General features: G+C 33.6%; 1 protein-coding gene across 1 annotated transcript; it reads right to left on the bottom strand.

Moving 5' to 3' along the window:
* Positions 1–1,920: 1,920 nt before the first annotated feature.
* On the bottom strand, positions 1,921–20,115 carry LOC149539808 (protein MEI2-like 4). Its single transcript, XM_089801004.1, has 15 exons — positions 19,781–20,115; positions 16,046–16,476; positions 15,557–15,602; positions 11,746–12,114; positions 10,951–11,399; positions 10,490–10,648; positions 9,146–9,262; positions 8,797–8,945; positions 5,226–5,317; positions 4,664–5,104; positions 3,789–4,491; positions 3,586–3,670; positions 3,354–3,422; positions 2,927–3,106; positions 1,921–2,785 (listed from the first exon to the last, which is right to left on the bottom strand). Exons 2-15 carry the CDS (start codon positions 16,154–16,156, stop codon positions 2,624–2,626), a joined length of 3,132 nt encoding a protein of 1,043 aa, XP_089657130.1. The 5' UTR covers positions 16,157–16,476; positions 19,781–20,115; the 3' UTR covers positions 1,921–2,623.
* Positions 20,116–26,272: the final 6,157 nt, after the last annotated feature.

Raw genomic sequence — 26,272 nt, 5'->3', positions numbered from 1 at the left:
TAATCTTCATATTATCCAAAACAAATACATGAACAAGATTCCCCTTATGTGCAGCTATATGATTTCCTCTTAAGGCGGCATCAAATTTTAGTATTACTTCTCACTGGCAAAAACTCACTTTTGACTTTTTAAATTAGCGCCCTGTTTTCACGTTCAAATTGCTCACTTTTGACCTTCTAAATTAGCCCCCTGTTTTCAGGTTCAAATTGTGAATATTGGAATATTTCAGATTACTTTTCACTGGTCTCAAGGACATTCCATTGTGTCCCACTCTCCTGATATCAATCTATTCCATTCGTTCTACACGTGGAGGCCAATAAATTTTATGACCTTTTTATTGGAGTTCGAAGATCGTGTGCAACATTCGAGATTCTTTGAACTAACGCAAAGCCCACTCGAAGTATTATTCACCTTCCCCGGCCGATGGTTAGGTGGTGAAAGTGCAGGTGGGCTGTTGCAACTTGGTGAAAACAACTCCGAGAATAGCTTTATTATCATCTAATCAAATTTGGCAAGGGAGCCTTTAATAAAGTTGCTAGCCTCAGCAAGATTTTTCTATTTTTTTCCTACTTTCGTTCATTCACATCTTCTATTTACAGGTACCATTCTATTTACAGGTACCATTGACAATCCATAGCTCATTTTCTTCCCAAAAGAATGCGCCACCAAAATAAACAACCTCCAGAATTGACAATCTACAATGCGTCTGCACGTTGCAGTATTACATGGGATAATTCTTCCTCCAAAAAGAGATAGTAGGCAGGGATCATCAAATACATGTTCAACATGCACAAGATGTTCATGTGTCAATATAGAGATGCCTTTTCTTTATCATGTTTTCGGCTCAGGAATTCGGGCTAACAGTTATGTCTGTGGCTCATAATGAAATAGCATTGGTTGCAACTTTAGATAGGTATTACAGATCTTTCAAGGTGATTCATGCCAGAATTTCCTCCTGTAAATGACTCACCCCAGATTGGATTGCAATTACACCACATTCAGAATCAAGTATGAAGAATGCAATTAAGGTCCTCTATCGCACTAAGCAGTTGCTAACGTCAATACAACACCGCATTCACCCAAAAAGCAGTAATAGAATCATAATAAAGTTCCTCCTCTATCCAAATAAGCAATTGCTAGTCAGCAACAATAAGCACTTATCCAAGAGCAGGCAATGAAACAATTAACGCACCAAGATTTCCCTTTATATTTGTAGCCAGTGAACACCAGCACCAACAATTACCTGATGTTGACTTTGATGCTTGGCAAGATACTGAGTAAGGGTTAACACTAAGAAAATTCAACGAGAAATGCCGAGATAACAAGAGAGAGCATCCATAAAATGGGCAGCTAATGGTGGCTTATTATGGTGCTCCATAATTGACTTTGATCTCAATTTTCGAAGGTAGCCTACACTCCAATTAAAATTGATTACATCTCCTTCCTCAAAGACCCAAGTCAAGCTAGGGATACATATGAAGGTTGCAAGAAAACTAGAACATTTAACCAGCTGTTTCAACATTCCCGCTGAGGCACAAACAAGATACAATCAATACTCGAGAATCCAACAAATTAACATTGTAAAATTAGTCCACCTCCAAAGGTCAAACCAGGGCCACAAGCATACCTCTTTTCACATTATCTTGGTCACTCACAGAAAATGAAATATTGCTTATTAAACCAGATAGTATACACAGCTTCAAATAGACTACATGATAGTTCAAGAAAAACTGTTACCAGCCCAATAAAATTGCTTAATTTCATAAGGGTTTCAATAATATCACGAAACTAGTGCCCTTGGAGAGGACTAAAGCATGTTAGCTAAATCATCTAAAATCAATGATACTCAAGATCTTGGTGCTTAAAAAAAGTTTAAAAAACAATACCCAAAACAAATGAAAACTATGGAACAGTTTCAAGTTCAACAAAATGAAGACAAGTGAACCATTTAATACTTGCCAACACAAACAACTGAGGACGGAGTATTCTCCAATCTCTCCAAATTAAAATATTTTCTCCCTAGTCCCATGCAATTTAAACCCAATAATTTCAACAATACAAAGTTCTGATAAATGAGCCTGCATAATACAACTCAAATGTTGCTCTCAACCAAAATGGGAATTCCAAGCTCAGTACACGCTTAGAATGAGCTACAGATTATAGCCTCTCTCAATGACAACATCCTTGGGAATCAAAATGAACTGTTCAAACTCAGCTCTCCTGTACATTTCATTATGCGCCACAGGCTTAGTCAGCTAAAAGAACAGCCTCATCATCTTTCAACTGTTAACTAGCCTGGATTACTCTTTGCTTGTAAAGCAAATAACTACACTCAAAAAACACTTTTTACAGACCACCGCAGAAGCAAATTTGGCTTTGCACTTAGATAGCGTCAAGAAAGTAAATACTCCAAAAATGACTATTTTAGGTTCCTATAGGACAAAAAGGAAACAAAATGTTTGGGGCTGCACCCAACGGTCAGCAACAAGAATTATTACTGAGTCCGACCCCTTCTGATGTAACAGATGTTTGTACTGCTTAAATAAATGACTGGTCCATTACTGATAGTGTCACTCCTGTAAGCATCAAATTCAGATAATGGGTAACCATAAAACCAGACTGATCATTCTCCATCCTTTTCAAAATAACTTTGCGATGATTCAACTCCATGAGTGCACTCATCGCCATTCCCACTATTGGTAGGGCTACCTTGAGGACTCCCACAATTGTTCGTTCGATTTTTACCAGGCCTTGTACGTACATTGACTCCGATAGGAAATGGTTCCTAGAATGACCAGAATCCAAGGTCAGCAATCATCAAACCAAAAATCATAAACACACAGCACAGGTGTGATCCTAACCACATCAACGTTCAATTTGGTGCCACTATCAAAATGTTCATTTAGCACTTGAATGATAAGCTTACCTGGTCACCTACATTTGGACCATCTGAATGGAAAAGAATAGGGCGACAACGTTTGTCCTCATTCATCAAGCTTGAATTCTGGAAATGTGCTATGAGAGCAGCTTTCCCCTGTATTCGAGCATATGCAAGAGATGCAACTTTTTCACTATTGAATTTTTCCCACTTCTTACCATTAAAAGCCTGCAGAATACCAAATATCAGCATCAATACCTACAAAATGACATATTTAGTTTGCAAAGCTAAACTTTGCAGCTCCCCTTTATCCAGCAATACATGTATGAACATCTCTGAAAGCACCGCAATGAATGTGGCCGTGCTCATTTGCATAAAGATCACACTTCACTATGGCCTATCTAGCAAAATTTGCAGAACTAGAAAGGCGTTTGAAAACAAAAAGACTTTTAGGAAAAATAAAGGAGATAGCAACCTGAAAGAATGGTACAATCTGTGATGGACTGATCATGTTGATAAATGAGTAGCCAACATTACACTTGTTCTGTAAAATTTCCAAGTGTGAGTAATCAGGCACATCCAATGATAACATAAAGCACCCATCATCAGCATCTCGAACTACTACGAATAACAAATGATAAAAGACTCTAATGACACAAGCTAAGAGCATTTAAACCAGACAAAAGAAATTGATCTTAAAGTCTTACCTTGAAGTCAATGGGTAAGTAAATGAAATCATATGTTCCCCGATGATGTTCATCTATAGCAGCTAACAGCATCTTTGATGTGTACCTGTAGATAAGTTCTCACCATTTCTTAGTTTACCCAAAATGAAGATTCTCCAAGAGTTGCTTCTCAAAAACCTATAAAAACTACCTTCTAATACTTATGACATTAATATGTGACTTACTTATTAGGAATGTTCTTGATCATTAGCGTTGTCCTGGTGTCTTCTCCACGCAATATGCGATCAATGTCAAGTTGATATTGTTTTTTATTATCAATTTGATTGGCATTGCTATCAGTCCTGCGGTTCCTTCCACGATCATTGCCATTTTCTAAGGATCCAGGTAAAGACATTAATGAGCCATTACTAGGAAATAGGTGGCATCTTTGCTGAGAAGGCATTGCTCCCAAGTTTGGTGAAGAAACGCCAGGATCTACAACACTGTTGGCAGCCATCTGAGACATGAGAGTGTGAGCACCAAGTTGTAGAGGATGCAAACCATGTGCACCGGACAATCCAACAGCTCCAAGCGACCCAGGACGGAAAAGAGAAGTATCTTGAGAATCTCCAATATATCCATGTCGTCTGTCTAGTAATGAAAAATCAGTAATAGGAGCCGAACCAACATGGTGATGATGTGAGGGTAACACTGCATTGATTAGATGACCCTGACTACCAGGAAAACCATGTGCTTGTGGCTGTGGTTGTGGCCTTACAGGCAGTCCAGGTGCAAATGAAGATGAAGCTGACCACACAATTGAACTGTGTGGATGATGATGGTAAGAATTAGAATTCCCCCAAACAAATTGGTGACCAGGTAAAGGACTGCTTCCACTTGGGCTTGAATGTGCATTTAGAAAAGAACCGTTTGCTGCTACTCCAAAAACTGCCAGCAGATTGTCAAATTAATCAATATCAACAAGAAATGAAGCAAATAAGAGAGCCTCTGCTTTAACTCAAATTTGTATTTAGCTTGAGTGAACAAGCCAAAGCCCTGTTTTAACTCAAAATTGTATTTAACTTGAGTGAACAAGCCAGGTATTCAATGCTGTACTCACCACCATCGCTATGATCAAAAGGCATGTTATTCATATTATTTGAAGCAACTCTCTGCAGATGCCTGCCTTCAATCGTTTCAGGTCTTGATGCCATGCCTGCTGACACTGTGGAGACTGAACCAGATGGACTGTAAGGAAGACCACTGACAACACCATTACTGTATTCAGGAAGTGACTGGTGATGATAAGTTGGCAATCGATGTATTCCAAGACTAATATTACCCAATGAATGAACAGGCTCTCCTTGCACAACTTGGCCTGTATGGTTCCCTATAGCTGCAACTCTAATGGGAGAAGACAAATTGTGGGGAATACTTGACGGTGCCCCATGTAATGAATTCTCCATGAATAAACTTAGGGAGACACGATTGTTAGATTGCAAAGTCTGTGTGGCTCCACTATCAACAGAACAGCTCGACATACCCCAATGAGGATTTGGCCCTACAACAATATTGAAGAATAAATATCTAAATTTGGTGATTCTTCTCACTAATTCAACAAACAATACAGCTTTTTGTAAATTGTGAAGAACTAGCGTCTTTGGAACTAATCAGTTAAAAACCTGATGGTGAATTGTTCAAGGAGGTAGCTCCCTGCTGCCGCTGTGGAAGAGCTTCTTCTTGCTCCAACTCTTGACACAATTGCTGCATCAAACTGTTGAGAAAAATATAGAACTTGTTCAGAATTAGCATCATGAGAAAAAACATTTCAAACCTTAACAAATGACCCATGGATGACAACTAATTCTAATTCTAAAAACATTGGACGATTGGAGATGCCTACACATACAGAGCAATTATAGAGAACTAACTTCTCCAAAAGGTGAAAGTAATAATATTAAAAATAGATTATACAAAGAATGAGGAAATCTCTATATATAGCAGGATAAGAGTTTGAACCTTAACTATTCATACAACTGAGTGGGCCCCATTCCAATAAATGACAGCTGCATTGCCAAATGCAACACTCCAGCAAACCTTATGCCTCAACTCAGTTTTGCACAATATGAACTTTGAACCAAAACAGTTCAATCTATTACATAAAACGATACGATGTTTCTAGGCATTTAACATTAATGAAAGTTGTTCTCAGAGAATTCTAAAATGGAGATAATTCATAGATTTACACACAGGTTTCCTCAATGGCACCTACGAGAGCATCACTTTAAAGGATAACCTTAAAAGTATTAGCCTCATTGTGCCAATCTTCTCAGAAAGGGAAAAAAGCTGTTGCAGCAAACACAAATTAATAAGGTTCTATGCCTCAGTATTATTCGTCTATTCTTTTCTTTCATGCTTTTGTATGGCTTAAGAGTTGGTCTGTTCTTTAATTCAAGTTTTTCGAATTTTTAATACTAGCTGTTTTAAGAGGTTGCAAGCATAAAAATAAAGCTCTCTACCTAATGAAATTAAAGGACACAGTTCCTAGAATGTCTGTTTAATGGCAGTAGGTTCCTAATGACAATTAGATTTTTATTTTAAATTAGCTGCCTGTATCCTAATGATTATCTTGGGTGTTTCCAAGCTTAAACTTTGTAAGCTTGTTGCTTTGGCTGACAAGATCTTAGTTCTCAGGTCAAAAGCTCCTGAACAGTTCCTCTATCAAGAACCAACTAACTTTTGAGGATTGGTTACTCTTAACTTTGCAAACTACCATTTAGTTTGGTTGAGTTGATTCTGTTCTTTATTTGTCAAGTTCCGGGTAGATTGTGTAAGAATTATTTTTCATCAAGGTTTTGGATCACACTCTGTGATCCATCATCAGGATGATAGCAAAGAGCATAATTTTATGATCTCCTTATGCTCTCTACTATCCTGATGATGGATCGCGAAGTGTGATCCGAAATGTTGATGAAAAAAATTCTTACACAATCTACGTAGAAACTTGACAAATAATCTTTATTGGAAACCTGATATCTTTAATTGATTCCATTCTTGTTTCTTATTCCACATCCCCTCATGAAAAGACCTCTGCAACTGGTGTATTTCGCCTCTTTTTCTTTTTCTTTTTTTGGTTATTTGTTTTTCTCTCAATTCTCCTCCTTGCTAAATACAAGCTACATATTCTCCATATGGCCATCATTGTTAAAGTCTCACTTTGTTTATTGAGGTGTCATTTGGAATTCACCATTTTGAAAGCAAATGACATTCTCCAAATCTTTGAGTTTTTTTGGGAACAAAAGTTATTAAATGTAAGGCTGTAGATCTTATTCATCAACGAGTATTAGATACTTCGCTGATAGGTTCAGAAACTTCCCAACTGAATTTCCTATTGTCCAGATATAGATTTGTCAGCTCACAATGTGCTAACTATCATCTCGGGCTTCTAAAGTGTGATTACAATTTGAATTCATAATGAAGGGGCCTTCCATAGCATTTTTTTTGTTTCGTTCAAGCATATGTGGGCAATTATTAACCTCACCTCTGGTATATACAATATCATACAATTTAAGAGATAATTCCCTGGGGAGTACAATAACTGTTGAAATATTATTCTTTCCACAAATTTGAAAGTTGTTTGTGTGATTTTTCTTCAAAAAAAATTGAATCAAACTTGATATGACAGTTTGTAAATTTTCTTTTTGAATCTTCTATGTTGATGGAGAGGTGGAAGGATTACAATGCCTTTAAGCCCATCTCCTTCATTGTTTTGCTAAGTTTTTCATAATCTTGTCCATTCGGCATTGGTTTAGGCTTGGTCCATTTGAATGGCTTGCATCAAAATCTAATACAGAGTTCAATATATCTTCTAACACAGACACTCATTGGCATTGAGTGTTTAATAATTTTAAATACTTAGCTAGCTTTGATACTGTTATATAGTATATATTATCTGCATCTTTCTATAGGTAAAAAACAAAATATGAAAAATGTGTGCATTCAGTTAGTAATAACAGAAAGGAAATTTTAATCCAGGATCAATTTTCTCTGGCAACTGAATCCGATTGAGTCTTCTTAATATTAAAAATTCTGTAGTAAAAATTTCAAATTTCAAGCATTCATAAGATCTGAGTAATGATGTCCTTAGACAAATTAAATGGAACAATTTTCTAAAGGAAAGAAAAAGCTTGGATAATTCTTCCAGGACATTCTTTGATGAAGAAACTGAATTCACAAATATCAGAGAAAAGTAAACATAAATTTGTCATTTATCTGGAAAATGCTTATATTTTTTCTTGCACTTTTATATGGAATTTTCACGGGTCCAATCAAAGCATGTCACAGTCAGATGATAAAATGGCATGTTTGTTTCAGGGTAAAGCCAGTGAACAACTGACATATGAAATCACTGCAGACAGGTACAGTGGTAAGCATACATGGACTCTTTTTATCACATAAACGTAAAATCCAACAATTCTAAATGGAAAGGTAAATTCACTGTCCGTTCACTTCTACAGGGGCAACTAAAAAATGCATGCTCCTGTTTCCCTGGAAAACTAATGTACTTATGTACTGTAAGATAGTTTCAAGCGCCATTAAGTTTAGGTAGAAAAGAAATGTCATGCTTTAAGCAGCCTGAAAGTTGCAAGGAAGCAAAAGCTTGTACTCCACCAGCACAATTTTTTATTAAAACAGATGTTTATAACAAGGCCTGAAAATAGAAACCAATATATTATAATGCCTGCTCTTGAGCTATAATGTGTATTAAGAGAGTTGATATACTGCCATATTTCTAACTCTTTTCTTTAGTATATAGAAGCTGATTCACTAAAAAAAAACAAGACACCCCTTAATCCTTATTATATCTGACACATAAAAGCAATTCTATAACATGTTGATGTTAGCAATGCGTAAGTTATACTCCAGATACAGAATGCATCTCATTCAAGAGTTTGTGCTTTTATTTCAAATGTTAACCTGTTAAAGAGTTTAACAAAGAAGATCAAAGATAGCAAAACTTTTTGTCCAGATTCACCTCATGACTTACTTCCAAATACAATATTCAGGGTCCATCACTGCCTGTGGCCTTTTTTTTGAAATTAGACATCACACCAAAAACAATTTGAAAGCTGGAAAGTTTTGGCATAAAATCAAAAAGAGAATCCTTGTAGATCATAATACACGAATAAAAGAACAGAAAAATTCAAAAAACAGTTTCTATGTAAGAAGTGACGATTGTTCTGATAATACTACCGTCTAGCACCACCAGGACGACTTGGTTCTAGCTTTATTCTCTTGCCAGCAATATCACTCCTATTCAAAGCGCGTAAGGCAGCTTCTGCTGCCCTAACATCATAGAACTCTATAAATTTATGGTGACGCTTGTGTGGAGTTTCTCGGATCTGTTAAAAGCATCTCCAATTAGTCAGTAAAGAAACATGAAGCTTTTGAATATTATCATTTACTGACAATCCACCAGCAAATACATATTCATCTCTTACTACTAATTTAGTTTGTAGACAAATGTATTATACGCCATTAAAAATTATCAATAGAAATCTGGTGATTAATGGTTCTGCTCTGAGCATCTTGGCCACCTCACCTCTTTGACTTCACCATAAACACCAAATATTTGTCGGAGATCGTCATTCGAAACAGAAGGATCAAGATTGAAAACCACAAGTGTACCTTGATTTATATCTTTGTCTGATGGGTTATCCTGTTAAAAAAAATGCAGCCGAAATCCAGTCAAACAGTGTTAATATAAGTAAAGATAATTACTCCAAAATTTTCTTTAAAAATGCAATGCATAAATACACTCACTTCAATTAAACCTGTCAAGGCAAGATCAATCGGAATGCTACACAATATGATTTTAAAAAGAATGGACATGAATCATGAAACACATACTATTATTCCCAGTAATTGTAACACACTACCATTTGATGAAAAGTTCAACTAAGCCATCTAAACAGAACTGGGCATTCAATGAAATTGGTCTTTTGAAATCCTAAAAATTGGATACCTTAAGTTCCTTTCTCAAATTCTACAGTTCTGCTCTCAAATAGTTTTTTTCATTAAACCAATTAATATTAATGTAATTGTTTGCATCTAAGCAACTACGTACGGGGGGTTAATGGAGACTGTGTGTAATGAATATAAATATGAAGCATGTGAACTATATAGGAGACAAACAATTAAGTGCTTGAGTATGAAAAAGCAGCTTGTAACCTAGAGTACATAACACAAGTTAACCATAGCAAATAGAGCAAAAAGGAATACATCAATTTTGCATTTCTGACCCACTCATACAGAGGAGGTAAATCTGAAACACAATGTGAGGAATCAATAAAATTCAAAAGAACATGAGCCAGAGAAAATAGCATGGCAATGAACAATATTTAACCATAAAAAAATGCAAACGACACATAGCAAACACTAATGTATTGATTAGCTAGATATTTTAATTTTCCTTTCTCATATTCTTTGGTTTCAAAAGTCAAAAAACTTGTTTCATCAAGCCAGTTAAATAAATGTAACATGTTCTATTTAAGCAACCATATATCCAGAGGTGGAGAGCTGAGACTAAATGAAATGAATTCAATTTGAATCTTAAAGAACTTGAACTAGATAAAGGAGATCATCTAGATCTTGGGAAAGGAAAAACAGGTTGTGCAGCCTCCAGGGTAATCTATAATACATGGCATAACTAGTACAATACCATTATGGCAAAAGGCAATACTTCAAGCTTAACACTTCTCAACCACCCATATAATGGTGCCAATCTTAAACAAAATGCGACGAATCAATCAAAGAGTACACTGGCAGGAGAAAGCAAATAGCCAATAAACAATCTTTGACAATAGGAAAGCCCAGGTCACACCCTATAAAAACAGTAAATTGATAATCCAAAACATATGCAAAAAATATGATACATCTCTCATACCTTAGGGATTGAAAAGTGTATGTCTAATTTCCTTCGCCGCAATGGTTTGTTCTGTAGTGCTCTCATAGCACTGCGTGCTGACCTTATGTCATAATAGGATATCATCACAAATCCACGGTGTTTGCAAGCAGTATAAAGTGTACGTATGGCTCCATATTGCTAAAGAAGATACAAGCAAACAAACACAATTAGACAAACAATTAAAATAAATCATTTCAGTACATTATCACATTTTTCATAATAATGAGACCTACTATTATCAATTTATAAACCAAATTTTGAACAGCAGTAAAGCACAAAATAAGTGTTTACATGAGCATCCAAACTGTTCTAGTCTCAAGAAAATTTCTAGTCTCAAGAAAACAATTTTATTTTCCAATATATAAAGTAGACCACTACTGAGAATTATGTATCTTTAAAAGCAATTCAACAAAATCATGTTATGGATAACAGATATGTACTTCAAAAAGGTCCCGCAGTTCACTATCCTCCACATTGCTGTTAATATTTCTTACAAAAAGTGTTCTTGAAGGGTGTTCCCCATAAGGATGCTCCCCAGCAGCAGCACCATTTGGTCCTCCTTGCTGAGAAGAAGAGACCCCAACAAATGCATCTGCATTTTTATTATTTGAATAGCCAGTGGAGCCATCAAGGATGTCTGCTTCTAGCTCCATGCCACCCACACTGCTAAACAAATCAAAATCTTCATTTTCCTCTCCATTGTTAGGTTGGGAAATGTAATCAACCTCATCGACAACACCAGACAATAATTCGTCATCATCAGGAAGTAGGTTCCCTATGGTATGTGACTCCAACTCCTCAAGTGATTCAAAAAGCTCATCCTCATCCAGTTGAGTTAGAGAAGTATCAACAAAATGATCAGGAACAGAATTGTGAGACGATAACTTTACTGCAGCAAAAATCAAATTTACAGTAAATCAATTGCAAAAATTTATGCATTCTGTCTCAATAAAGAAAGCCAATAACATAAAATGCACAAATTAAAAATAAAATCAGCAAAAGCTGTGGTTGTAGAGATATTAATTCCGAGGCCACAGAAAGGAGATTGGTCATATTAGAAGCAGTGTAAATATCATTTAGCTTCAAAACAGTAGTGACATTTTTCGAATGGAGACATAAGACAAAATTCACAGTAATCTACTGACCCTAAAAGTACTGGAAAATGCATGATTACACCTAAAACTAGAAACTTTAAGAAGTGATAGATAAGCTATTTAACGAAAAAAATTACTTACATTTTTTCTCAAACATTTCAGAAAATGAGCTTGAAAACTGGCTATTTCCGCTATTAATCTTGTTAGAATCTAATTTGTCAACACTCTCTTTAATTAGAGATGTAAATTGCATATAGTTCTTTTCTCCTGTTCCTAATGCCCGGTCAGCATTGCTCCACGTGACAGGAGACAAGCCTGCTTTTTGGTAAGGCCCAACAAACCTCGAATCAAAAGAAGCCTTTGCTCTTGGAGGTTCCCAAAAACAATCCATAGGAATTGCTGAAGGTTTTATCTGAAACGCATTTGTTTGTTTCCCAAACTTATCTAGAGAAGATGATATATTTGGCCTGCTACCTGCCTCAACTGACATTGTTGCATGAGAATCTAGCCCTGAAAAAGGAAATAGAAAAATTTATTATGTGTCCATGTGAATTTCCAATGTAACACAAAGAGTTCTTACAAGTGCAGGGCTGCTACTCCATGCAAAATGCTAAAATGAAACAAATAATTTGATAGATTATTGAAGTAGCAGATTTTTATTTCCAAGTGATCTGAATTTTATTACCATTCTTTGAAAACTAATAATTATCTGTAAGTATCTGAAGTTTATCCTACTGCTCCATAAACTGCAATGGATTTCGACTTTGGATCAAAGAAAAAAACCTATCAGTTAGAAACAACAGAAACTCAATTCGAACCTCAGTTATTCTTTTGAGGCAAAAAGTAGTAAAAAGTATGACATAAAGATAAACAAATTGGCTTGGCAGTATCTGCCTAGAATCTAACACCAAAACCAACAATGTAAAACTTATGCGTTCGGCCCTTCACCACTAAAATCACCACCATCAACCTTGGCGCCAGCAAAATATCTACTTTTGGAACAACTGATGAAAGGGTAGAAACTTCAGGATTTGGTTACCTAAACTACACCAGAGGTCCATAGAATTCCCTAGGGCCTAGAATAAGCTGCGATGTTAAACCAAACACAACAGCACACAAAGAAACCAAATACATAGAGGACTGCTAAACTTACAAAAGAGGAGACCCAATCTGCCATAGATAGCTGGCAGAACGAGTAAATGGTCAAGGGACAAAAATCAGCACATGTTTCATCAGACTTTACCAGTCTCTTCAACCGGATAGTAGGACAAAAGAGAAAACGTAAATGCCATAAATTTTATGCAAAGAAAAGAAAGATACATGCATATTTTAAAACTCATTATTCAAGTTATTACCACCGAAGGATAAACCTATCCAATTTATCTAACATTTATAAGAACTCCACAAGCAGTCTCACTATTTTAAAGAGATATTTTTGTCACAAGTATATGATTATGACTCGTGAGACATCTGCAACCCCAGGATGAGGGATTTTTCTGGGAAGTGCCCCAAACCACAGACAAGATCCCAGTACTTCAGTTCCTATCTTGACATTGAAACAGTTAGGGAGATGATGATCGTTGATCCAGTCCACACGGCAGTGATATGAAGAACAGTAGGATACAGGACCAAGCCAACTTGGCTAGACTTGGTAAGTGCAATGCAGATGCACCCCAGAGCCAGCCATCCAAATGTCTTTGAGATGAGGTAGATTGCTTAAACAAGAGAGAATAAGGAGCCAGATTTACAATCTTCAATGAAACAATGGTTCTCTTTGGCTAATGTATGAACCTTACAATCAGCAAATATATGAAATATATTTCCTACTATTAGCAGATTGCAGGGTTCAAATTAAGATTGCAGTGCAAAAATTCAGATTTTAGATACAAAATTCTACACTACATCTTTCCAGAATTCAGACATATTGTTATGCATATTTGCAAAGATTATGATTTGGGCTGAACAATAAAATACTTGGCAGTATGGAGGGAAACCTCAAATAGATAGTGAAGTAAATTTACCTACATAGAAAATAGAGCACATTCAAACTCCTAATCTATCTGACTTGAAGTCAACAAGTTTCCTCCTGAAAAGTTTGAAGCTGTTATCTCTGTTCTCTGTGTTACTGCACTTCTTGGCATTTAAATTTAATAGGGATTACAGCCTATCAGCATATTACCAATGATACAAAGTAACACTGGTAGGTCACTTTGTATCTCAAAATTTGGCTCCTTTGATCTCAGTTTCCCTATTATTGCAAAGTCAGGATAGATCTGTTGGACTAACCGCCAACATTCCCCTTCGGCATTCACAACATAGCTTAACCGCCTCATATGGTTGTATCAGGCATTGACAGGTCACTTGTAACAAATGGTATCAGAGCTTTGTCACAAGTTTGAATCTCCTCAGGTAACGCTGAGGGGGGATTGTTAGACTAACTGCCAACATTCTCCTTCAGGATACATGGCTTAACACCCTCCTGTGTTCTACAAGTCTAGTGGTTATATCAGACATTGACAGGTCAATCTTTTGGTGTAACAGCAACCCTAGCTTGTAACAAGATTTTCATAAATTATTTAATTTGATTCTTATGCAACCAATATCTGAGATTGGTCGGTCACTTTTTTCATCCATTAATTCACACAGGAAATATTTGTTCTAAACTCTCCAATTGCTAGAAATGTGATAATTATGCAGGATACAAAAGTGATTACTTTTTCTCACCAATTAGGTGTTTTTTTGTAATCTCAGAATATCAAGAACATCTGAAACACAAGTTTTTTTTTTCTCCAGAGATGAGACTATCAAATATTATCTGAGCAGTTTGCATGCCACACCTAAATATTAAGAGTATGAGCTTTCATAAGGTTATATTTACAATGTGAATTGCACCCTAGAAAATGTCTCTAAAGCAACATAAGTAAAACTGATTAAACTAATAAGCAAATCGAAAGCAACATATCAAATAGAGCTAACAACACTAGTGAGGAACTCCCAGACACCATTAGCAAAGGAGATGTTTGAAAGATGGTTTGCAATCACTAGAAATACATAAACAAAGATGCTGGGATTGAAATTTGTACGTACAAGCTCCATTATCAGAATCATCTTGTCCAAGCATATCATTCACATACTTTCTCAATACACATTTGTTATTCTAAAGAATATTAAATTGAGAAAAAAAGTTCAAAGTTAAGAAATCTGGCAGTTTCCAGAAAAAATGTTTCTTCATTTTGAATGAGTATGCTAGCAAAACCTGCTGCATTATCCCCAACCGTGTCATACCTTAGAATGGTCTACTAGAGAAGCATTTTCTTCTCTTTCTTAAGTACCTTTAATTCCGTTTAGAAATTTTTCTGTCACGAATATCTTCTTCAATATTCCAATTTCCTTGCTTGTTTGAATAAAATTTCTTAATTGATGTGTCAGTTTTATAAAGAGCAACTGGAAAGGCTAGAAACCTACCCAGCTCTAGTTCATTTGAATTTTATCACCACTTTCACACCTAAATAAGATTGGCTTGAAAATTACTTTCGATGTCTATTTAAATTTTAAAATGATGCATGCACTACATGGTTAGATCTCATACATCATCCATGAAACTATTTTACTAGCTGCACAATAATTCTGGAACATATGTACCTAGAATCTGCCTTCATATAAGATACCACTGTAAACAACAAAAGCATATCCTTACTTTAGATTTTTCAAGCCACTTTGTTTGAAGCAATGCAATGTCAGAAAAGTCATGACATAAACCATCAATCTGAAGACTGCATTTACTGTAAAATCTACAGACTAATCTTTGCCAGTTCTAAAATGGGAAACAAATGTTTGCAACCAAGTCAAATGAATTAGAATAGCTTAAGCAGAAAAGAAAAATAAAAACTATGTTTAGAAGTTAAAAACCAAAACTAAAAGAAGAATTAACACTTTTTGACTTAGAACTAACCATGGCCATTGGAAACAGCTTCCTTCTTCCAAAAGCCCACTTTTCTCTGCAATAACAATACAACCAGACTATTAAACAGGTGAATTTAGACAAAACCACCAAGTAAAATAATAGCTAAACATAAAAAGGATGACAGACAGCCATGCCTCCAACAAAATCATACAGCCTGGAGTTAGAGTCGACACCTCAATAGCAGAGAGCAAATTTATTATTTGACTGACTGAAATTGTGAGAGAAATATCAAAAACCTAAAATGAAGCTCAAGGGAAAAGAAATGGGGAAAATCAGATGCAATTTTTTTTTAAAAACCAGTTGTATATTACTGAAATCTTCTAACTTGGTAAAAATATCAAAAACCCTTAAAAATCGTGCAAAGACATATAAGGCAGCTCCCTCGGGTATTGTGCTATTGGTACCAATTGTAATTTTCTAGCATTAACAACAATTATATTTACACAGTGCCCATAATCAAGTTCACAGAATACATACCTCAACAGGAAAACAAGCTTCTTCTGAAAAAAATGACGATGAGATTGAGGACACGTAAATTGGAGGAGACCTCTTCTGTTCCATCATCTCCTTTGCAGCTGAACTCTTCATTAAAATTTAAAACACTAATGCATCCATCATCAAAAGGCATTCCGTGAATCTAAGTATAATCTCCCTTTAATAGCAAGGGCAATTACTACCTCAGAATTTCTTAGCCCATGCTCCACATTTATAATTAAAAGTGGGTGAAGTTTAGCAAACGAGTTAGAAATATTTTCAGTTTGTTCCTCCCAACAATGTCCATACTCGTGCAATCCACTCAACAAATACATTATCCATACAGTAAACCAAAGCCTTCCCCCTGTGCACAAGATTCCTTTTTGCTCTTGAACTCCTTTGTCATGAACATAAGAGCAAAATCTCTAGCCTACCTGTTTTTCAAGTCCACAATAACAAAGTCAGACCTGTACAGCTCTACATAAACATACAGATCATCTTGCACAAGAATCTCTGAGAAAATACAATAAGCCAGAGATATTTACAATCACAATCTGTCATAAATTAGCAATAAAAAACAAGAGATGCAAACGTGAATTAATCTAGCAATATCAAACATCTTGGAAAAAATTCAAAAAGCAACTTGATCATTATGTATTGGATTAAAAATGTTTTCACAATCATGCTCAACAGTTGTTTTAGAGTACAGATAATTACTACCAGACAAAAATAAAGGCTTTCAAAACTTTGCTGTATCATGGAAACAGGTGTCACAGCGGAAAAATTCTAAAGATTAAACCATTAAATTTAGTGATTGATGGAAATAGCTTCCATGAATGAAATGGAGGTAATCTATGAATCATGCCTCTCGATCTAACAAATTTATAACCAATCCATCACATGTAAATATTAGGAGACTCCCATATCCTCCAAGAAAAGAACTTTACGGTTTCCACTTTACACTGATCATTAGATAATTATTATTGGGTCAGACAAATATCTCATCTAAGATAGGTTTCCTGTACAAGAGGAAGTTGGGCTACTTACAGCAATTATATAATTATACATGAAATGTAAATTCTTTTGTAACTTACTGAAACACGCAGGGCTAACAATGTCTCCCAAGGTCATCAATTAAATATTATTTCCCATTCAATTATATAACTCACAAAGAATTCTGTGCAATCGTTCAAAAACAAGTTATAAAATTAGTGATGTTTAATTTGGTACCCTAAAGTGAAGAAGATGAACATTTTTCATGTAAACACATCAAATGCATCCAATCTATTAAAATGTCACACAGAGAAAATGACGTACTAAGCACATGTTATTCAATAAACAAGAGAAAAATGTAATGTAGTTAAAAACTAGCCCTACAGCTCCAGCAAGCATCAAATAAGCACCTACAAGATATCATGCATTAAGAATACTTACAATCCCTCAAAATATAAACAAGCAATTTCATTATAAATACTGAGAAAGTCATAGCTAATCAAAATCTCCAATTTTTTTAGAATGCTGATGGACAGTTAGACAAGAGTAGAATTCATGACTGCCAGAAAAATGCAAACCAATCTAACTTACTAATTCTAGTGAATAGAATTTACACACAAATCAATATGATCTGCAAGGTAGCTTTGCATGCAGTTCATAAAAATACATGAATCATCAGACTTTTTTCTGGTTCAGTTGTACTTATCAAAGAGGTTTATGTGAAGAAGAAACAAAACAGGTCAAGTCTAACCATATGTAAATAAATCAACCAAAAGCACAAAAATATAACAATACTACTTTGTTTCACACTCAAGCTAAAAAATAAATAAATGTCTAAAGAAAAATGACAATAAAATCCATACCATGCAGGAGCAAACTAAAGCTAAATTTCTGGACGGTCAAAAACTAAATTAAAAATGGAAACAGAATATAAGGAAAAATTGAAGTTGAAATGACAACAATAGCTACCAACGCAACAAAAATACCTGGAAGAATATGAGAGGTTAAAAAAATTGAATATGAAAAAAAAAAACTGAAGGTAGAAATTTCTGAATTTTAAAAAAATGCACAATATTACAATGAACTTGTCCGTTAATTTGGGAACAAAAAACAATGCAAAAAGAAAAATGTACTTGCAAAGCACTATGCAAAATGACCTCTTATCTGAGGTCAAATACACAAATATGAGACAAGAATATGACAAAAAACATCCAAGGGAAGGAAGAAATTGACACTAACAACTTCTGACTAAAAAAAAAAATTAAAATAGATTAATAACAAATACCTTAAGGAACTAATGCTAAATATGACAACATACACAAACCAAAGAAATGAGTTGAAATTACTATTCTGAAGCTGACAAGAAATAAATTAAAGCCAAAGTAGCAACAAAATCTTGACAGTGTCACAAAAACTGAAGCTAAAACTCCTGAATGACAATTAAAAAAAATTGACAATATATTAAAGGATGAATGAAGCTAAAAGCATCTGAACATAATATCAGGAAAAAACTATAATGAACTTGGGTGCCATTTAAAATTTGAAATGAGAACCAAGTAGAAAAACAACCAAATATATTACTCCTAGAAACAAGCGACAATATTTTTCATCAAAAGAGATAATCTCAAATAAGTATTGCATAAGGTGGAACACAAGAATTTCACAGGAGTAGAACTTCTGCATACCTGAGAAAAACAAATGATGGCTATTACAGCAACAGAACACAGGAGAAAATTGAAGCTAAAAATTCTAAGGGTTTAAATATCATATATCTGAAAAGGGAAGAACTGACGATAGAATTTACCACTGTGAAACACTATTATAACTAGAAATAGGAAATCCTTGGAATGCAGATGGAAATTGATGCTAAATATAGCCATACAAATATTCTGGGAACAACATTATAATGAAACTGGAACAAAATAAAATTGATGTGTTATGTAAAAAGTGGAAAAGGTGTTTAACGCTAAAGCTTCTGAATGTCAATAAAATAAATCTGAAAATGACAACAGATTTTCTGAACACGAGCCTAAACTGAGTCTTAGACCTTTTAATGTCCAAAAAAAAAATTGAAAACAAAATTTACGTTAGGAAATTGAAAATAAACGATCTGAATGTCAAAAATTTAAAACAGAATTCCAAGAACATTAAACAAAAACTTCCAAATGTCATACATATACAAAACAAACGGCCACCAAGCCAGTGGAAAGTATGAAAAAATCAAATATAAAAGTTAAAGAAACTCAAATATTAAAATGGCACAAAAATCAACGTACACAGAAAGAAATTAAAACTTCGCTTCTATATGCAATGAAGGAGAAACTAAAATTAAAGATACCAAAACGAAAAATGGCAACAAAACCCGTGAAGATAGAAAGAAATTGAAGCTAAAATACACATCTGGATGTCCATTCTAATAAAAATCACGTCAGTAAAATTACATAATGTGTTAGCAAATAAAATTTGAGAAGCCAAAATCAATGGAAAAAAAAAAAAATACATCAGAAAAAATTCCTACAAAGAACTGGCGATCGTACCTTCCTTCAAAACACTTGGAAGCACACAGATCGGGGCAAAAAACAGAGCAACAAAAGCAAAGAGCACAAATTGAAGCCTCGCATAGCTTGCAGAGCTATATACGATGCGATCCATTTCAGTTCAAAACAAAAATGAAGAGAATTGTATAATGAATGGATTACGGCACAAGCCATGGGAAGAAAAGAAGGGATCTTGGAACACGTGCACCTCCAGTTTCCGAGCGCTGCGACAAAACTCGAACGCCAGACCTCCATGAATAGAAAAATGTCTCCTTTCTCCGCGCCCCGCACAAATCCATTGCTACATGATTGCCTGGGCTTACTTGTTCATGCTCTTAATGTGATGTATTAAAAAATAACGGTGCGGGGAATCGAACCGTGGTGGCGCCAAACCCTCGCTTGCAGTGCAAAGCAAGGGTTTGATTGAGTGGATAAATGACGCCCGAAAGTGAAGAGAGAGAAGCTTTCCAACATTTTTACCCCAGCTGGTTAAAAAGGCGGGGTCAAAACCAAGGGAATTTGATTTTTTTTTATTAATTTGACCTGTTTTGGACTTTTACGTGACAGGTGAAAGCAAATGTATTTTGGAGCGTCAGGACAAAACCCCCGAATTTGTTTCCATTTCTTATTCGGTAAATGAATTATTGTCGTACCAGAAAAGTTTGAACAAGAAAATACCTGTCAATTAACGATTATTAAAATGGTGCCAACTCCAAAACATGAGTATCGGGATAAACTTAAAAGCTGAAGACCAATGTAAAACATTTGTTTCCTTATTTTATTGAAATGAAATAAAATATAGGTCAAGTGGTCCTGGCTGCCTATAGCATCCCCTTTATTAAGATGCTGGTTGAAGATGGATTGAAATTTTGAAGATGGATTGAAATTTTGTATTACTTTAATCTAAAGTTCAATATATTTCTACAATCTATATTAGACAATTATTTTCTCTTTTCCTTTTGGATCATACTATATGATCCATCATTAGAATGCGGAAGAACAAAGGAATTGAAATTTCTAATGACGGATCATACCTTCATTTTGATGATGGATCATTTAATTTAATCTTTATCTATTTTTTCCTTTTCTTTTTATTTAATCTTATCTATTGATTGGAGTAGAATGGTAAGGATTTATATTGATTGGAGTAATGCCGTAAAGATTGGTCATTGTGTAATTGTTTCACATGGTTATAATTGTTTCTCTAATGTCATGTATTAATGGTTCTTGTTCTATTCAAGTGGAAATTTGTAACCTTTGGTACTATTTTTTGAGTGGTTTGATGTAGATTGATCATTGCTATTATTTTTCTAATGTCATTTGTTTTTTTCTATTTATAATGTAGATCGTATTGTCTTGTTTTCTTGTTTATTGTTTGCAAACAACTTCCTTTTTTCCTTTCATTTATTTTTGGATTCGAGTGCTTTTCTAGATCATATTATCTTATTTTCTTGCTTGTTTGCAAACAACTTCCTTTTTTTCTTTAATTTAAATTTTGATTTAGCATGATTTGTGTATATAATTTTTTTTAAATGGTCAAAATATATTTTCTTAATTGAATTATGTTAAAAAAATACAAGCAATAGCATCATAGATACCAGAAAGTCAACGTGGTGAAAAATACAAAATAGAGCATAAAAACATGATAATAATAGTTCAAGATCTTAGACTATGTAAAGAGAAATATGAACCCTAGAGCTCCAAATGAAATTAGAGTTTTATGAAAATATTATATACTTTAAAAAATTACAAGCAACAACATCATTGATACATAAAGTCAATATGTTGAAAAATAGAAAAAGTGCATTAAAAATATGATCATAATATTCAAGATGGTAGATTGAATACAAAGAAATATAGACAATAGAATTTCAAATAAATTTAGAATATTTTGTTAAAATGTTATGCACTCCAAAAAAATATTAATTAAAATAGTTCAATAATATATTTAAATTAAAGTTACTTTTTATACTTGATTATTAAAGTCCTGCCTATAACTTTCAAATCAAATTTTGGAGAAAAAATTAACTCTGATTGTGCTTACCTGTATTATTTAATTAATATTATGATCAATTTTATTATTATTAATCTAAGAATAAATATTTATTCAAATAGGAAGAGCCTATAATATAGTGGTAAATCTACTCCCACTTAATAAATAATAATAATTAATCACAACACTGGCCTCTTACTAATTGAAAAAAACAAAATAAAAATATTTACTCAAATAATTTTGTATATTTTAGATGTATTTAAATATTTTAATTTATAATAAGTTTATTATTAATATATGGTGAGATATATTTTATGGTTTTATTTTATTATAATTTAATTAATATTTATTTTAATGAACAATTTTAAATTTTAGATTTTATTTTTTTAATTAGTTTAGATTAGATTTAAGTATGTAAAAGTGATTTATGGGGTTTGTTGTGATGGTTAAGTGGTGTTCCATTACTAAAGTTCAAACCTTATTACGTCATTATGATTGTAAGCTTGTGTCATCTAATAAATTCAAGTTCAATTATATCTAACAAATTGAGACAATTGTATGACCAAAATGTTGATTTCAATACATTAGTAGATCAATCTAAAACATTGTACAATAAACTCCACCATCAAAATTCAAATCAAACATCACATTCAATCAAATTAAAATATAACATTTAATGAATATGATATTTATTCCAATCCAACTCTAAAATTTTTGAAAAAATAGTGATTTTTTTTTTCTTGTAGAAGTATTATATAAGGATATTATTTCTCCTTCTAAATATATACAAAACTATTAAAAAAATTGTTTTCTTATCGATAAAAGGCTCGTGCCAAATATTTTATAATTATTTAATAAAGTTTTGCATCATTCCTCTGTTCAAACAAGCACTGGTGTGAAAGAACAGAGTCAAGAAAACTTCTAGTCTTGCCCAGGAACACTTGTCCACAAATCTATAGAAAAATAGTATAGGGGCATTCCCCTATTTACAAATTTAAAAGATTGTGGGTATTTAATCCTCACTTTACATTATTTAGATTTGTAACTATCCTTCTCTTTGGTCTATATTGATGTTTCCCTTTACATATGTTTTCTTCTTGCTTTGTAGCCATCTTGTCATGGATCCTATTTAATTTAACCTACGTACATAAACCTTGTCGCTAAAATCATTGTTAGATCTAGAAATTGAATAAACAAAACTATTAATAATTGATAAAATATATAATAATAATAATAATTGCACATTAATGGACCTTTAGGGTTTATCCTTCCTCTTCTCATTGGGACAATATAACATAGATCAAATCAAGAAAAAGGTGGATAAAACTAAATTTTGACGAGGCTTCTATAGGGAATTCGGGCCCATCAGGAGTAGGATATGTTGTGAGAGATAAAATGGTGGCGTATTGGCATTGGGAGTATAAAACTAGGAAATGATCAAGTAATTTGGCCAAGGCAATGGTGGCTTTGCTCACTATAAACTTGGCAAGCAAAATGAAGAATGAAAATTTGCATTTGGACTGTGACTCCCAAATCATTATCAATGTAACCATTAATAGTGTAACACAGGATTAAAAACTAACGAGATCAATAAAATCATAAGGCAAGGATTGTCAAGTTTTGAAAACATTAAAATTAACTACACCATATGGGAGGGTGATTCAACAATAGACAAAGTGGTGAATTGGACATCCAAAGCATTACAAAGTGTAGAGGAAATGTACCTCGATGATGTTTGAGGTAATTGGTAGGAGTTTTAATGGTATGATGAGTGTGCAAGGATATGGGAAATCATTTGTTATTTAATTCCTCTTCGTTGTGACATAATGGAATCATGTTAAATTGACACTCATTTCCTAAAGGCAACAAAAAGTAACAAGGGGTTTGAAGAAGTTGCAAGGCAACCAGTGCAAACCAATAGATACAATGGAGGTAGGATGGAGGAAAATTATAGTCTTAGAACAAAGAAACAAATTGGCTTTTTGGGAGCAAATTCCTAACAATCATTTGAAGAAAATTTTCAAAATTGATGACCCAATATTTCTCTAAATGGTCAAGATGTTGTCTAAGGAGGATTACATACATGTAAAGTTCAAATAACATGCTAATGTATATGTGGCTTAAATATATTTTGACATGATGTATTGAATTGGGAGAGAAAGAAGATGCAAGGAAAGTTGTGTTCTATATGGAAGAAGAATGGTGTTGGACGATGAATACATGTATAGTTGTGGTCATTCTTGGTCAAGGCTTCAAAACTTACAACAGGATGTGGTTGCTTGTGGTCTAATTCACTCTTCCTATACATACATTCTTCATTTACAGTGTTGCAGAGGGAGAGGGGTATAAAGGAGCTCAAGCCCTGCAAGGTTGGCAATTCATAAAAAATGTATGTGTAGGAATGGGAAGAAGCTTATCAAGCTAGAGCCTCTGATAGGGAAAACCAACACAATAAATAATATAAATTTACCAAAGTCTATTATTGGGAGTAACAACAACAACAAGGGGAGGAGAATGAGAATAGACAAGAGTGATTCGTAGATTTTTTTTAAATATTGCGTAGCACTAGCAAAACTAGTCATTAATGGTTATAGTTTGGGACGTATTGTAGCTAGTACATTAAAAAAATTAAAGGGATATAAATCTTTTTTCATAAATAGTTGTGAAGTGCACTATTTATGAAGAAAATTGACAATGGAGATCATTTTTTTCATTAAGGTGTTATAAGGTCTAAATTTTGTATCCATACGTGATCAAGCCACTATCCATGACCTAGCGCTTTGAATGTTTAATACAAATATATAAACCTTTTAACAATCAAAATAATATATGTACCAAATATATATATATATATATATATATATATATATATATATATATATATATATATATATATATATATATATATATATATATATATATATATATATATATATATATATATATATATATATATATCTATTATGTTAAAAAAAATTTAAATTTAAGAAAATTAATTTAAAATCTAAACTTTTATTAATTTAAAATAATGTTTAATATAAAGTTTAAGGTTGATTTCATTCAACGTACACTAATATTTGTAAGGAGAATAATCTCCTTTGTAACATTTATCTAGATTCATTTAATTATAATATTTTTAAAATGTAATATTAAATATACATACACACCACATGGTATATAAATTCACATTATAGGACTTTTGTATCTTACTGCGTTACTATTATTGGAATTCATTCATGAGCAATAGATTTATTTTTCATCGTGCTAAATCAAATATAAAAGTACAAACATGACCAAAAGCATTTTTGTAATTACAGATTTAAAATCTAAACTTTTAAAATTTAAAATTTAAATATTATCAAGTGTTGATTTCCCTGTGTTAATGTGTGTGATTAACTTAATCCACACCAGTATTGATTTATGTGTTTTGTTGTTTTATTTGAAAGCATCCATTCACACTTTTGCTATCATGTTGTAATGTTAGAAGAATGATGCAAGGGTGATCTCAAAATTAACCTAAATTTTTGTAGCTACCAAAAACTCGAACATGTATTTATAGGTGTTTGAAGTCAAGGCCCTTGAAGAGGGTGTGCAAAGGAAGTCTATTACAAAGAGAGGAATGTGTACATGGACAATGGAAATTACAATGTAAGGATGGGTGCACATTACAAGTTTGAAGTGGCAAAAACGAGAGAAGATGTGTGATTTTTGGTGCACAAGAGTGTAGTTAGACACAATACTCACAAAAGTATAATATCAATTTGATGGTAGTGACAGAAAACAAAGTGGTAAATGTAAATTATTGACAAACTTATATTACGCACCAATCAAATGAACTACTAGTTGTAAGGATTAAATACATTTGGGAGCATGATGTCAAAAGAGGATGATTACAATAGCAGAATTGATAACTATATCAAACCATGCACAACAATTAAGTGGTTATAGATATTGCTTCTGGTTTCAACTGTGTGAGATTTTTTTAGCATCAGTATTTCATGTCACACTCTGTGATCCATCATCGAGATGAATAAGAGAGCACAAAGAGAAGAGTGAAAGATTTCAAATCATAACAAGAAGGTTTGCAATCTTCTTGAAGAGCCTGATCCTTAACACCTCAAATTGTTTTGCTTTGAAGTGATTATTTTAAGCCTCTAGTTGAGTTGACAGTGGAAGTGTTGTGTGTCAAACAAGCATAAAATGAGAATTTTGAACAAGATCGATAGTGCAAGCAGAGAGAGGTAGTAAATGACAATGGGCTTTTGAAAAAGGAAGTAGCAAGTGGAGTAGAGAAGGAATCCTTGGTAGAGCTTCCCTAAGATACAACCCTTAGCCTTGATGACTACATGGAACATATGAGTCATATAACATTAAAAAGTAATCCAATAGACATCTATTTGATTGTGACACCATCTTAGAGCCATGGTGCACTTGCTTTATTTTTTTAATCTTTTGCTCATAATAGTAAAATTATTACGCAAAGGTCAAGCAAATTTCTCAAAAATATCCTTGAACACCACTAATCCTCATGCATGTTTAGCCTGGATGACCACATGGAACATCTGAATCATAAAGCGTAAAAAAGGTAATTTAGCACACATCTATTTGCTTGTGACACCATATTAGTGCCATGGTTCACTTGCTTTATTTTATCAATATTTGCTCATAACCATAAAAATGGTATGTAAAGGGTCTGACCAAGGAAAA

The sequence above is a fragment of the Cupressus sempervirens genome, chromosome 9 (genome assembly GCF_028749045.1).
Source record: "Cupressus sempervirens isolate cs-2001-9-10 chromosome 9, ASM2874904v1, whole genome shotgun sequence".
Taxonomy (NCBI): Eukaryota; Viridiplantae; Streptophyta; class Pinopsida; order Cupressales; family Cupressaceae; genus Cupressus; species Cupressus sempervirens.
This window is presented reverse-complemented; position numbering and strand designations above follow the sequence as displayed.